At 32.4% G+C, this 15,926-nt stretch overlaps 1 protein-coding gene across 1 annotated transcript in view; it reads right to left on the reverse strand.

Moving 5' to 3' along the window:
• The window catches only part of LOC107886229 (RNA pseudouridine synthase 7), a 54,494-nt gene extending 38,622 nt beyond the window's left edge, over nucleotides 1-15,872 (reverse strand). Inside the window, exons 1-9 of the mRNA XM_041108604.1 lie at nucleotides 15,740-15,872; nucleotides 15,575-15,618; nucleotides 15,377-15,454; nucleotides 14,778-14,878; nucleotides 14,426-14,513; nucleotides 14,158-14,236; nucleotides 13,942-14,024; nucleotides 13,561-13,626; nucleotides 5,551-5,607 (exon numbers count right to left, since the gene is read on the reverse strand). Coding sequence (XP_040964538.1) covers nucleotides 5,551-5,607; nucleotides 13,561-13,626; nucleotides 13,942-14,024; nucleotides 14,158-14,236; nucleotides 14,426-14,513; nucleotides 14,778-14,878; nucleotides 15,377-15,454; nucleotides 15,575-15,618; nucleotides 15,740-15,863 — 720 coding nt within the window. The 5' untranslated portion in view covers nucleotides 15,864-15,872. The remainder of the gene's footprint in view (nucleotides 1-5,550; nucleotides 5,608-13,560; nucleotides 13,627-13,941; nucleotides 14,025-14,157; nucleotides 14,237-14,425; nucleotides 14,514-14,777; nucleotides 14,879-15,376; nucleotides 15,455-15,574; nucleotides 15,619-15,739) is intronic.
• Nucleotides 15,873-15,926: the final 54 nt, after the last annotated feature.

A 15,926-nucleotide genomic window follows, 5' to 3' on the forward strand; every position in this document is an offset into this window, starting at 1 on the left:
ATTGTAAAACAACGATTCTAATTAATTTATGACTATATATTTTACATAATCCCAATCATGAAAGTAAATAAAGTTCTCCAAACTTTAAATTGGGATTATATTTATATAAAATGTGCATTTTTATTTAAAATATTATATTTTACATTAGTTTGGATACATTTATATTTTATAATCTATTTGAGGATAAGATTAGGGGACTAATAGCTTTATATTGCATAGAAATGGGGCTTTTTTGCAAGTCATACATTCCATTTCTTTATGATTTTTCCTTTATCCCTCAAATCTCGTCGATCCAAATAACAAAAAAGGGTTCTAATAATTGAGATTGGCGTCAATGAACGATAGGCAAATATGATCTCTTTTCTCTTTATGCAAGATAAGATTTATGGGGTACTACTTCATGCTTAGCTCTTCCTACTCCATGTTCAATCGCAACAAACTTCCCATGCATAAAATAATATGTATTAAAATTTTGATGATAAAGTTGATACTTTGATACATGATTGACATAAAAGTTAGAAGGACAAGCAACGAGCTAGGGTGTAACCAAGCCAACAAGTCAACTTCAAACCAAAACAAGTTCAATTTTAATTTGAAATTCGAGCATCAAGTTTGAATAGGTTATTTATGTTTCACTTTAAACTTTGGATTTGAATTAAAGTTCAAATTGAGATTTGTAATATTAATTAATAAAAATCTTGATAAATTAGTATTGACCAAAAAATTAAGATACTTAAACTCAACATGTTGGATGACTCAAGTAGACTAAACAATAACAAACTGAATCCAATAGCTTGCGCGTACAAAATATGGTTTATAGCGTAGAAATAAGTGAAGCTTTATGTATTATTTCTTAGCAAGTTATGCGAGTATATGATAGACGAGTAATATTACATAAGCAAAAGGAAGTGTTTTTCAGTGGCATTGTAGGTGAGTCATCTTTGTTTTTGTTTAGTACCAGAAAAAAAAAACATGCACAGTTGTTTTCTTTATATCTGACTCTGATTTATTTATGGCTTCCACACCAGCTGCACTGCATGACATCACTTACGCTAATGACTTTCGTCGTCTTTCTATTCAATCATTAAAAGTGGCAAATTTAAGCCACATGCACTCAACTTTTGTCGCCATCTATCACTTTACATTCTCCGTATATTAACATATTACCATATTAAGTGTAAAGAAGGTTCTTTTTTCAAATATTTATATATATTTGTCCCCAACCCATTCATAAAAAGCTTTTATTTTTAAATCAAATAAATTTAGAAAAAATTCTACATGATTTACATTCAAATTTTTTATAATAAATGTTGTGTACTAATCATTATAAATACTAAAGGTTTGTCTCTGATTCCCTTAAAAAATGATACGAGAAGAAGAATAATGAAAGTGGCGAAGCTGGTCAACTGGGCATGAATATTTTGAGAACCGCATGAATGAAACATATGTGATGCAGAGACTAGATAGAGAGTGCAAATCAAGAGATTTTCAAAATAATTGCTTGACAGCAAGGGGTCAATTGTCTTTCAGAAATACAAGATGGTTGGCACGGCACTCATTTTCTCGGAAATATATAAAAGAGTGAAATTAAGTGAGTGATGCCCAGTCAGGAATTGCATGTAAACCCATTCCGGTCCAGTGTAACGCACACAGTGTAGCCATAATCCTTCTTCATGCCCATCATACCTGTCGTAGAGACCATAACAGTCAGAGATGGTTGAAAGTCCAGCTATTGGATTCCGTACTGTGGAAAAATTCAAGTTGGGGGTAATATAATATTAAAGTAATCATATCTAACGACGTAATGCTGGACCTATTTTTTGGACATGATTATAAGTAGGATGCTACAATAAATGAAAAAGCTGTCTCAAGGCATATCTGTCCCTAGTATCTCAAATGTGCTTTTGGTAAAAACACAACCTAACTTTTTATTAACCATGATTCAGATTTAACCAAGAATGATAGTTAAGGCTAAACACCTTGCCATTGAGGCAGGACCCAAGTTGACTAAGTTAGGGCTCCATTGAAACCAACCTCAATTCTACATTACATTTAACAGCAAGTAGCACCTAAAAAGGAATGATTCCGAATGAACACAAAACACATTCACGCAACTATATATTCCACTACCTTGCTTCTCTCCTACATTAATAAGATAACGGACTGGCAAGCAAGTGAATAGTTATTGCTGTTTTTTAAAGCACGAATCTTAGATCACAAGACACAAGCACTACTGGTTTTTGAAGCTTGCCTTCAATTCTGGCTTTCTACCGCTACTTAATAAAATCAAAGACTAAAAAAGAAAATTAAGGTTTATGCTGTTCTAGGTGAGGAACAATTTGTTTTTAAGTTAAATGAGTAATAAATGGAGAACAGTTGATCATGCATATGAAATTCAATAAGAGTAAATTGTTTGAACTGGCTGAAGATTCTTTTCCCATTTTCTTTTTTCAACTTTCATTTTCTATATACACATTTAAAAAAAAACCCCAGAACCATGGTTGTTTTTATTATAAAATTTATTGTAAATTTAAACCTTACTTAGAGAAATACGGGTACTTTGTTGACTACTTAAAAAAATAGGTTCACACTTCGTCAAGTGTTCCACACATCAAATGGCAAGAGCTAAAAAAAAAAAATTGGAAATGTGTCAATCCACATGAAAAAAAAAAATTCTTATTCCACACTATCAGCAACGGATCAAAGTGATCGGAAGTAAATAGAAACAGGGGAGGTAAAGCTGGGAATGCGTGAAGGGTAAAAGAAATTTGAAGTGGAATATAAGTCATATTTTTATTTTAGTCTTAATTTGAGATTTAATGATTATACTTATCATAATTTTAAACATTTATATAAGTACTAAAATAAAAATTGACCATAAATGTTGTCAGAAGTGGAATATTATTGGTTAAATTAAATTTGATCCTTCATATGTTAAATAATGATAAAAGGATCAAATTAATTTACTTTGATAAATTAAAGTATAGAGATCAAATTTGATCCTTTATAAATTAATTCAAAAATTTTGCTAGAATTGATAAATTAAAGCATTGTAGATTAAATATCAAATTTAAACATATTAAAGGATTCAAACAAAAATTTGACCAATATATTCACTTCTAAATCTCTTTTACAACGTGTAAATACTTTAGCTGCCCTATTTCTATTTACTTAATCATTTTGATCCAGCCATGTGATTAGGGTGGAATCAGAAATTGTTTAAAGTGGACGGTCACATAAGAATTTTTTAATTAATCCCGCTGGTCCAGTTGGAGAAAGAAAACTATGTACTTTTCTAAATATCAAAAAAATTACCTTATTCTCTAATTTTTTTGTTTAACAAGTTCTTACAAAAAAAAACATAGAACTTGGAAAAGAATGACGCCCATGTTATTGTATACCTAATTGTCAGAATGAAACGCCCATGTTGAATTTTTACACATTGTAGTCAAAGGGATAAGAAGTGCACTGAGAAGAATATTTTTGACACAATTATGGACCAAACAAAGATTCTTTTGTCAGACATCACCCATTGATTCGCACAGACGTTTTATGGTGTCATCACATGGATGAAAAGAACAGTACGAAACAAATATGTCATTTTGGTGTAACCAATTTTTCAAATAAGATTACGACTAATGCATCATTGACAAGCATAGATGGGCTGTAATGAGAATGGGATAATTATAATGAACATTAATAAGAAGCGTCTTACCCTTTGGAGCTAAATTAGGACAGTGCGTACACATAGGATCGATGCTGAAATCTTCACTACAGTACTTGTATTCTTCCTTATGACTCTCAAACTGGTTCGGGAGAACCTCCAGAAAGAGATGCAGCTCTATCAGCAGTTGTTCCTAAAGTAGAGCGATAACAACAATCGTCTGAAAGATAAAGCATATCATTGGCTTTGATGACCTGTACACTGCAAATGCACACGAATCTACAAACCGGAAATTTTAGTCACAAAATATGCCGTTATTGGGAAATGCAAATGCAAAATTATTTAGAAAAATATAAGGAACCTTCAAGTGTCCTAACAAACAAACCTTGATAATACAACATATGATTACTCATCCAGAAGACAAAATGCAAAATAAGTTCACTGTGGCATTCACAATACAAACTATTTTCTAGATTGTAAAGAAATAAAAGTAAGATCCCTTCCAAGACACACAGTTCGTGTTAAAAAAGTTGCCTATTATTTTCTGTCATTAATCTTACTTGATGAGTTCGCCGTAACTGTAACAGACAATGCTATAATCCATTTGCTAATCTAGTAAACTTTTACAAGCAGCCTTTCCCTTCAGTAGTATCACCATAGAGATGCCAACCTGCATAAAAGGGAAGATGCTCTATGATCAGTACAGCAGCGAACCACTTTCATTTAATTGGATAAATTTCTAATCAGATAATAAACTAATGGATAAGAAACATCTCGGAAACCTCACAATTTTCCAGCCATAGGAAAGGGAGAAATTCCTACATAATTAGAGTTCAAAGATTTATGGATCACCTACAGCCTTATTGAGTCATTCAAAGCAAATGACTTGATTAGCAATAATGAAAACACCACTATAATTAAGTCGAACAGAATATTAAACAAAAAAAAATAAAGGAATTACGGCACTACTGTGCCATTTAAGGAAAATCAATAAAAGGGGCGCATTTAGTTTTGAACATGTATTAAACACCTAACATTTTGTGTCTTTCAGGGCCATGAATATATCTAGTATGCAAATCATCAAAAAAGAGAGAAAGGAGTGAAGTGTAATGTATCAGTTTGCAGTAAATATATAAGTCACACTTAAAAGAAAACTGATCTTATTTTCCTTTGTATTTTTCCTCTTATCTGATGTATCTTCCTCTTATCTTACATATGGTTTACATCTACTATAATCATGTGTCTGGAGTAGAGTTGTCTATGGGCTGGGCTGGACCATAACAAAATTTTAGGCCCAATTGATAGACCCAGGCCTAAAAATGAGCATAAAATTTTGCCCAAGCCCAGATAAAAATGCTAAAACTTGGGCCCGACCCAGTCTACCTGTATTAATATTTTTAATTTTATTTTTTATATAAAAATTATAATACACCAAATACACTAAAAATATAATATAAATGTTTCTCAACAAATTGAAAATAAATTAAAAAAATCTTTATACTTCAATAATAACACTAAGATAAATACAACTTAACAAGCAAATACCCTAAAATAGTAGAAAATTAACAATAAACAGTGTTATATAATATCCAATATTAACAACAAATAGTAGCAAACATAATAGTAAATAGTAGCAAACAGAGGCAAAAGTGGGAATCAGCAGCAAACAACCAGGTTTCTTTTTATGGCAATTTGGGCCGCACCAAAAAACCTTACTCAAGGCCCGACCCATTTTTTAAACGGGCTTTATTTTTGCCCAAGTCCATTTTTCGGGCATATATTTTTGCCCAAACCCTCCCAGTTTTTAGGCAGACCTTTGGGACAACTTTAATCAGGAGAAACACAACACAATAATAATCTCATTAGAACATGTATAAAAAACACACCTCTGCAGTGCTCCTTCCCTCTCTAGCATTGTAATCTATGTTGGCATCAACAACTTGCTGAAAAAGAAAACCATTACAGGGTCAAACGGGAACATTTTGCACATCATGAGAGGACAGTGCAGAAATATTTAACAACTACTGATATTAATTTACTGTCAGACCAGATCTCAATAAACTTTGTTACGGCTGTGAATTTGAGATTGAGTCATGGCGATGACGGGAAACCACTCAAACTCGTCAAAAAGAGACAAAACCTTTAGGACTCATCAGAGAAAGACCTATTTAGCCCCTAATATTTTACACATTATTTGAATTTAATCCTAATTCTAAAATTCAACAAATTTAACCCTAACATTTATACACTTCATTAATTTGGCCATGATTCTAATAATTAAAATCTATAATCTACTATAAAAGATCTCCCCAATTAACAATTTGACTTGCTTTGTTTTATTCAGCGTCCATTTGAATAGATATTACATAATTAAAAAAGCATGTCAAATTGAATAAAGGCAAATCTTAAAGAAGTACCCCAACATTAGAAACATATCAAACTATTTTTAAGCGTCGCTTAAGTGTTGCAAAAGCTTTGAAAAATATTTTTCATACGGATTACTTTGTTGAGGAGGGTGTTATAATTTGAAATCTGTAAATGAATTAGGAGTTTGCTAAAGGTAAATTTCTCTAAAATTTTTATTATGATAAGGGGGGAGTGTTACTTTTGATCAACCAAGCTTTTGAAATAACAATATTTAAATTAAATTACAAATTTCTCCTTAGACCATTTTATGAAAATTAAAAAAAAAATCTTGTAAAATATTTCCAAAGTCTTATGAAATCTCAAAAACACTTGTTTAAAATAGTTAGACATGTTCTAATGTTTATAAGTTGGTCACAATCTGTTTTGAATTGTTTTAAACTTGTTTTTACAAACTTTGACTCTAGAGACCAATCTCGAGGGTAAAAATAAGTAAAAACAAGTTAAAACCTTTCTCCTTGTTCAATTTCAACATTATGAGGGATCAAGCAAGATCAAACCTTATTCATAAAAACAAGTTTAAAACAATTTGAAACGGATTTTGACAAACTCAAAAACATTAGAAACATGCCAAACTATTTTAAGCAAGTGGTTTTTGAGATTTTTAAGACTTCATCTTTATTTACTTTATTGAATTACTATAATCTCTATTTAAAAGGGGGAAATTAATAAAACAAAGGCAAGTTGTCTTTTTATCAAAACCCTAAAAAGAAATTTGGATTTCTCTTGACGAGTCTTAAAAGTTTCAATCTTCCTCTGATGAACTGAACTATTTTTATAAGACATTATAAAAAGTAAAAAGTTTCAATCTTCCTTTGCAGTAAAATCTGGAAATTATAGGTTGTAATATAAGCTATTATCTTACTTATTCCTTTTTTTATACATTTTATTACAATCTAAAACCCCATCCCAGCTTGAGAGGAAGATCAAGCTAAAATATTGAAATTCAATCCCTTCTATTTCTCTTTACTATTCCTTTCTCTCTCACATCCTATTTCTTCTTATCATTTCTCTTTCTTCTGACTACCCCTTCCATTAAAAGAGCGAACTACAAGCCATCTGGTCAAATATCATCAGAAGCACATGTGTGAGCTACACGCCAATGTTGTCAAGGGCGCTAAGCATGCTAAAGGCACAAATTCCTCTTATATAACCTAAGCCTGGATTCATTTCCGGCCACCATTTTTCACTCCCAACATGCTGGCATGTGGACTCATTTTTGGCCACCATTTTTCGAACGCCATATTCTGACCTCGTGCCTAGTCATTTCAACACTAGGTATTCTACTTTTCTTTATATTTTGGTATTCTTAATTCTCTCAACATGATTAAAACTTCAATTCATGTTCTATCAAACCTCCCTTCTCTATTTTTGGTTCACATGCTATCACTATTACCAAACTACAAGATAGTAATAACTATATTTCTTGGGCTGCTTTTATTGAGTTGGGGCTTATGGACAACAGTACAGAGATCATTTAGAGAGGACTTAATGGTATCATAGGCCCCTAAACTATTTTGAAAAAATCAATCAAGTCCCTCCAAACCATTTGCACCCAATTGAGCCATTGAACTTACAAAAATGACCAAACCAACCTTTTGACTGACGTTGACTGTCAGTTTCTAACAGAATTGCCAATGTGCCAGTTAATAGCCAATGAGTCTACCAACCAATGCTGACATGGCACAACCATGTTAGCTAAAATAAAAATTCAAAAAATAAAATTATTCAAAAATTTTAAGTCTAGAATAAATCAGAACAAATAATTATCCAAGTTCATTTGAATTTGGACACCCATTTGTCCAATTCATTCTGTTTGGATGTAGGTTCTTCAAAATTATAAAAGATCATAAAAGATTTATAAAAATATAAAAATCATTAATAATTATAAAATTAATAGAACTTGTTAAATATTATAAAAAACATTAAAAATTTTAAAATAAAAAGAACATTTTTTATATTTTTATAATTAATTTTTAATTATTAATATAAATTGAGGTGGTCAAAATTCATAAAACTTTTATCAATACTCAATTTGGACAAACCTAACATTGGCTAAAAAATGAGTCTATTGAGAACATATAAAAAAATTTATTATAGAAAAGGAAATCGCAATTGAAAGAACAAAAAATATTTCACATGTTCTTAGAATGCAAATCACAAACTCAAACATTTAGTGCATCAAGAATAGGAAAGATGGTAACTTTGATCTAAAGGATCTATGATTAGGATTTTGGTAAAATCCATACTTGAAGGCATGCATGAAAGCTAAGTACTTTGTGTTGTAACTTTTATGATTTTTATAATTTTAAATATTTTTAAATCATATTATAAGTTTTGATAATTTTTATAAATTTTTTTATAATTTTTATAATTTTTAAAATACTAAATCCAAATAGAATAAATCTAGACAAATGGGTATCTAGGTTCAAATCTAGACATAATTTTTTAAATAATTATTTTAAAATGTTTTGAATTTTTTATTTTTGTTAATGGTAATGACAATAGTTACTAATATGGCACTTCCACACTAGCATCCGCTGGTTGACTTAGTGGCCATTCCATTAATGACCATGTCAGCAATTCCATTAGACACTAACGGTCAATGTCAGTCAAATAGTTGGTTTGATTAATTTTGTGAGGTTTAGAACTCAATTGGGTGCAAAAGATTTGGAGGGACTTAATTGATGTTTGCGAAATAGGTAAAGGGCTTATAATATCATTAAGCCTTTAGAAAAATTATGCTAATAAAAACTATGAGAAAAATAAAGATGTATGTCAACTTTGATGCACAACTATGTAGCTTATAGCGACATTCTCTCAAGCCAAAGTTACATTGTTTTAGTCCTGCAAAACTTGTTATAAACTCTAGGCTAAGGCCAAGGCTTTATATACCATGTTGTGTTAGATCTTGCTCATTGCAACAAAATCTACAAGATATGACTATTTCACTAAAGTCGAAACTTGGAAGAATTTAACATTCTTATGGCTCTTTTTGAGGAAGTTACTGATAAAAAACAATAGAGAAATTTTTCATGGTACTTGCCTTGATAGGTCTATGAGCAAATATAGCCTTAGCCCAAGATCATCTAGTTCACATCTCCTCTAACCAGGTTGAGACTAAATCCTCCATGTTAGCCATATGGAAAACAAGCCAACAAAGAGGTAATCAAAACGGAAAAGCAAAGGATTCAAATCCCATTGCACATTTTATGACAAGTGGTCACACACGTGACACCTTTTGGGCTTTACATAAACGGCCTCCTCACAAAAATTAGCCTACTACCCATATAGCTCAAGTTAAAAGAGATGGACTTCTTCCACTACCAAATACCTAAGCACCCCCAAACCCCAAATCCATCACATTAACCGAGACAAACTATGATGAGTATTTACAATATCAAGCCTTGAAACAACAAGCTTCCTCTATGGTTTCTATTGCTCAACTAAGTAATTGTTTTGCTTGTCTAACACAATCTTCCTCCTATGGCCCTTGGATACTTAACTTATGTGCTTTTGACCATATTTTATTAATCATAGGCTATTTTATTAATTTTATGTCTTTCTCTATTTTGTAGAACCAAAGTCCTTATTCTATTGATTTTTAGTACAACCATCTTATCCTCATCTTACATGCCTTGGTTGTACATGCTTTGTCATCCTCTTTCTTCTAACATCCTCTTGCAGATACAAAAAAAATGTATGTTCTAAGTGACTCATCCCTTATGCTATCATCTTTGTTTCAGATTCTTAGGATTGATTTTGGGGTTTTAATTTATTTTCTTTCTTTATTTAACCTAAATAGGCTTGTATATAAACACACTAACTAAAGAGATGAAATACAAGTAATTTCTATCCATTTTATTCTCCTATATTTGCTTTTCTCTATTCCCGATAACATGGCATTAGAGCTTTTCGATTCGGATTTATGGTTCAATGTTTTGCTTGAATTGCGAAGGGATTAGGTATTTTTTCGTGGGTTATTTTTAAGGGGGGGTTTTAGTCTACACTGCCGGCACGAGGAGAAGCACCACCACTTCAACAAGCATTCTATAGTTTCTAATGGCTTGAACCACCGCGTGTGGGGCTCACATGCCACCCAAACAACAACACCTTTCTTCCACGTGTTGGCACATGGGGCCGAATGAGAGCTCTTGTCACCAAACTTTGACTCCAACATCGACTCAGGGTTCCGACCAAAGCCCAATGGTTGAGTAATTGACCAGAGGTGGTTCAAGGCTGTTTTTGGTTTCTTGTCACAATTTTGATACTATTTCAAGGGTACTTTTTGGGTACTGTTCAACATTTCGCGTATTGTTTTAAGACTGTTTTTTGGCGACTTTTTGCTACCTTTTGTTATATAATTGCGTCCTTTGCTTTGTTTGTGGATTCATGTAGAAAAGAGAAATTTAGGCCTAGTAGCATGGCTGATTCAAGAGCCTACAAATCATATGACAGGTATTCCCAACCTTTTCTCTACCTTTCAATCACAAAATTCACCTCCCGTCACTATTGTTGATGTATCCACATATAAAGTTGTTGATTTTGGTAGTATTAACCTAACTTAATTCATCACTTTATCATTGGTATTAAATTCACCTAACCTCGCCTTTAATTTAATATCTATCAGTGAACTTACTCGTGACCTAAATTGCACCATCCCATTATTTTCCCAATCACTGCCTTTTACAAGATCTTGTGATGAAGCACACTATTGGTAAACGACATATATTTGATGGTCTTTATATTTTCAACTCGTGGGTTCCTCGATCTGTGGCTTGTCCTACTATTCTCTCTCTGATCGAAGCACATAGTTGGTTGGGACATCCTTCTCTTTCTTTTTTGAAGTTATGTCCATAATTTCAAAACCTACCATTGTTGGAATGTGAAGCATATCACTTTGCAAAGCACTAATGGAGACCCTTTAGACCGAGATCTAACAAACAAGCTAGTTCCACTTTTGAGTTAGTACGCTCAGATGTTTGGGGACTTTGTTCAGTAGTATCTAAACTTGGATTTTGATACTTTGTTATGGGTGATTATTCTCGAATGGCATGAATGTATTTTATGAAAAATCGGTCAAAGGTATTTTCTCATTTTTTCTACTTTGTCTCGAGATAAGAACTCAATTTGTAGTGTCTATCCAGATTTTGCGCAATGATTATGCTACAAAATACTTTTCTGACTCGTGTGAGGCTTTTATGACCAAAAATGGGATTCTTCATCAATCCTCTTGTGTTGGCATGCCATCTCAGAATAGTATTGCTAAAAGGAAGAACAGACATCTCCTAGAGACAACCAAGGCTCTTTTATTTCAAACGAAAGTTCCTAAAAAATTTTGGGCTGATGCTGTTTTGACGGCTTGCTTTCTGATCAATCGCATGCCTTCTTCCATACTTCATGGTGATAGCCCACAAAATGTTCTATCTCCATCCAAACCATTATTTACAATGGAACTAAGAATTTTCAAAAGTACCTATTTTGTTCAAGATGTTCGACCTAATGTCATTAAGTTGGATCCAAAATTCTTAAAAGTGTTTTTGGGATACTCTCACCTTTAAAATAGTCCATATCTCAATAGGAATTTGGTGTCTATCGATATTGCATTCTTAAAACAAGTGCTATTCTTTTAAGAAGAAATGCCTTCGAATCTTCCAAAATAGGGGGAGGAAGATGATTGATAAATTTACACTATCACAAATCAACCACGAAATTCTAATTCTTCAACAATTGCTCCAACAAAGACACCGACTACTCAAGTTTATTCCAGATGTAAAGAGACTCGTGATACATGTCCTATACTAGTGTCTTCGTCATCGAATCTAGTCCCTTTACCAATGTCTTCGTCATCGAATCTTGTCCCTTTACCAATGTCTTCGTCTTCTGATCCAACCCCAAGTGACCTTGACCTTTCCATTGCTCTACGTAAAGGTAAACACCCACTGTACCTATCCTATTTTTAATTTCTTCAAGATTCATGTCAGTCATTAAGATGCAACAATACATATTCTTAGGTATATCAAAGATGCTACTAGACAAGGCCTATTCTTTGAAGATTGGGGAAGTATACAAACCGTTGGATATTCAAATGTTGATCGGGGAAGATCACCCTCAAATAAAGGGCCCAATTCGAGATTTTGTGTTCTTTTTTGAGGAAATCTAATTTCAAGAAAGAGTAAAAAGCAAAAAGTTGTAGCAAGATGAAAAGCGGAAGGAACATATTGAGTTAGTTCCTTGTGAACTTATTTGGTTAAGACAACTCCTTCAGAAATTGGGACGTGAAACTATCAAACAAATGAAGTTGATATTTGATGATCAATAAACACGACACATTGCCTCAAACCCAGTGTTTCATGAAAGAACAGAACACATTAAAATAGATACCTCTTTATAAGATGAAAGATCAAGCCAGAATGCATTGCCATTATCAATGTCCATAGCAACGATCAGTTAGCAGATGTTTTCACTATGGCTTTCAGGAAACCTCAAATTGAATATATATGTAACAATCTAAGAGCCTATGACTTATATGCTCCAGCTTGAGAGAGAGCGTTATGATAGATGTAATTTTAGGGATTAGAATATATTAGAATAGCTGTAAAATCTAGAAATATATATTGTAATATATATTGTAATCTTGCTTATTACTTTTTTGTACATTCTATTGCAGTATATACCCCCTATCCAAGCTTGAGGGAATAATCAAGCTAAAAATTCAAATACAATCCCTTGTATTTCTCTCTCATGGCAATCTCCTATTTCTTCTTCTCTCTTCTTCTCTTTCTTCTTAATTCACAACTATCAATCCAAACTCACAAATGCAACACTTTGGCATTCAATGCCAATGATTCTCCACAATGGCAAAACAATGGTCGACAAAATGATGACCAAAAATATGCAAGTAGCTCGAGTATATGCAAACAAAGATGGAACAAATATGCAAGAAGCATGTGGATGAATATTTTGCTAATAACAAAACCCAAGTGTTTGATCAAATATGCTTAAAGGAATGGACAATTAACCAAAGGCAAATCTAATTTTATCAAAACCTAAACAAGAGTTATAGGTCCGTCTTTAATGAGTCCTAAAGGTTTTAGTTTACCTTCAACGAGCTAGACTATCAATCCCAAAATCACAGGCGTAATAATACGACTCTTAGAATAAAATAAGTTGTTTTAGGACTCTTAAAATAGTTGTGTTTGGTACGATTTTATTCAGTTTGGTATTGTTTATTTACTGTAATCTCTATTTAAAGGGACATAATAAAACAAATGTTGATAAAAGAGATATGGGTCGCTCTCTAACTAGTCCTAAAGGTTTTAACTAATGAGCTTGAGTGATTTTCCATCCATTGCTCATAACTAGATCCCAAACACATAGATGTAACAACACATGATCAAATTTGAACAAGCAGAATGATTCAAATTTGAACACAAATTATGTGAATCATCTGGCTTGAACGAGAAGTATACCTCAGCATCCGGAAACACTCCAACAACCTTTGCAACATACTGTTTCTGCACTAGTCCAGCTTCGATCTACAACCATCACATTCAGATTAAAAAATTTTAGGAAGGTAAACAATTTCAAATTTCCAAATCAAGCATATCAATAAAGAAACGAAATTTTTATCTTTGACAAATGGAACAGCTAGTGTTCCAGGTATCATTCTACCAAATCATGCAATATAGCACAACATCCAGCCATATTGCTAAAATGATTTTACATAGACAATCAAATGGTAATGCATGTCTGTAATTCCATATTACCAACATAGTTGTAACAAAAACTGCAAAAATGTTTGCCTACAGACACACACAAATATAACATATATATAATTGTAGATGACTTACATGCTGCCTGAAAATGTCAGCTTTAGCTGGATTTTTGGCCACGATAAGCAGTCCTGAGACTAGACGATCTAGTCGATGAATGGCTAACATGATAATGTCAAGGAATAAGTAGAAACCTCTGCTTTTAAAACTTTATCAAACAGAATTGATTTGCATGTAGAAAATATAATAGTCTACAGTGAAATTTTTGTGCCATATGTAGCTAGTTTTGGATACGATACAAAGGAGCCAATCCATACTCTGCTTGGAGAATACCCAAAACTGTGTTTTTACGATATTGACCACATGGATGTACCTACATACATATTAAAAAAGAAATCAACTCCAATAAAATTAAATAAAGGCATATAGTCACTGACATCATATGATATGAAAGGAAGAAAGGTTCCTCCTCTCCTCATCTAATGAATAAGCACATTTTAGATGCCCCAATAATAATGCCAACTCATAAAGTTGAAAGAAGTTTGCTTCACCAAAGACTTACAGGAACTGATGCAGGTTTGCAAATTGTCAGTACATCAGGTTCATTTTGAAGAACTTCAACATCCCAAGCCATCACTGGTGGTTCATGCCTATAACCTTTGGAAAATCAATTACAAGTTCCATAACTTCAAAATGAAATCACGAAGCAAAAAAGCAACTTAATTTAAAGAGAGCAAACCAAAAACACAGACAAGTCAAAATAAATTAGAAAATATGAAAAGATTTTCCAAACAATGTATGCATGAACAAAAACCAACTGCTTTTCAGAACATTATACCCACAAAAAATGTGTTTTCTTCTAAAAATTCAATGAAATTCCATTTGATCAGGCATTGGATGCAAATGTGATGAACCTATGTAAGAAGTGGCTAATCTTCTGGCATCGTTTAACTATGTATGAAACAGGTATATTCTCTCCATCCACTTGTATCCGTCCACATTTGACAGCACTAACCTACAATATTTCCACAATAACAGAAAACGTAATATATAAACATATTCAAACAAGTGCAAATTATGGGTAAAGGAAGCAATTGCTAGAAGTTTATAAAAAGTTCGTTTCTTGAAACTTGCAACACATTGCAATCACAAATTCAATTAATTAATACAAACTAATCAACACTATAGAGTCTATGATATCACTACCATTGTGTTTGGTAAGAGAAAAATAAGAAAAATAAAAGAAAATGAATATATTTCACATTTCTTTTCCCCCAAATCAATCCTTTCAATTATGAAAGGAATCATTCGTGTAACTTAAATTAACAATTTTATTTACTAGTTACGACTTCACTTCTAACCCTGTATCTCTCTCTATTTTCCATCTTTGTACCAAAACAATGAAGGAAATATATTATTATTAACCATTCTTCCACTGCTTTCTATTTTACATATTTCCAGTCAAACAAAGATTTAGCCCAAAAGAAAAAAAGGGGAAAGAGTGATGACTTACATAGTAATCTCTAGATCGACCTCTGAACTCTTGAGCGAACAAATCCACTATTGTTTTACCTTCCCAACGTTTATTAACCTGTGCCAAATCAACAATTAAAATCGAACTTTTTTATTAGATAAGCAGAATTAGGGTTTTAATTAGGGGTTTTAAAAAACTTGCTAACAACTGAAATCAGGAAAAAGAAAGAAAACTAACATGAGAGACGAACTCAAAGTAGTAAGGTCGTACATGGCGCTTCCCTGTCAAATTCCCGCCAAAAAATTGAGCTTCTAAACTTTTTTTTTGTTTAATAATAATAATAATAATAATAATAATAATAACAGAAGTTATTTCTTTTATGAAAAGAAACATTTAATTTACCGTTGTGAAAAATATAATCTTGTTTCTGAGCAGGATGAGCAGGAGTTTGCCAAACAATCTCCATTTTCCTTTTGTTTCTCTCTTCGTTTCCTTCTTCTTCTACTTCGTCTCTATCTCTTTTCATTTTTTTCGGATGACTTGTTTTTTGAATTATCTATCTACGCTCAAGAAGTAGACAAAACGAGAC

The sequence above is a fragment of the Gossypium hirsutum genome, chromosome A03 (assembly GCF_007990345.1).
Source record: "Gossypium hirsutum isolate 1008001.06 chromosome A03, Gossypium_hirsutum_v2.1, whole genome shotgun sequence".
Classification (NCBI taxonomy): domain Eukaryota; kingdom Viridiplantae; phylum Streptophyta; class Magnoliopsida; order Malvales; family Malvaceae; genus Gossypium; species Gossypium hirsutum.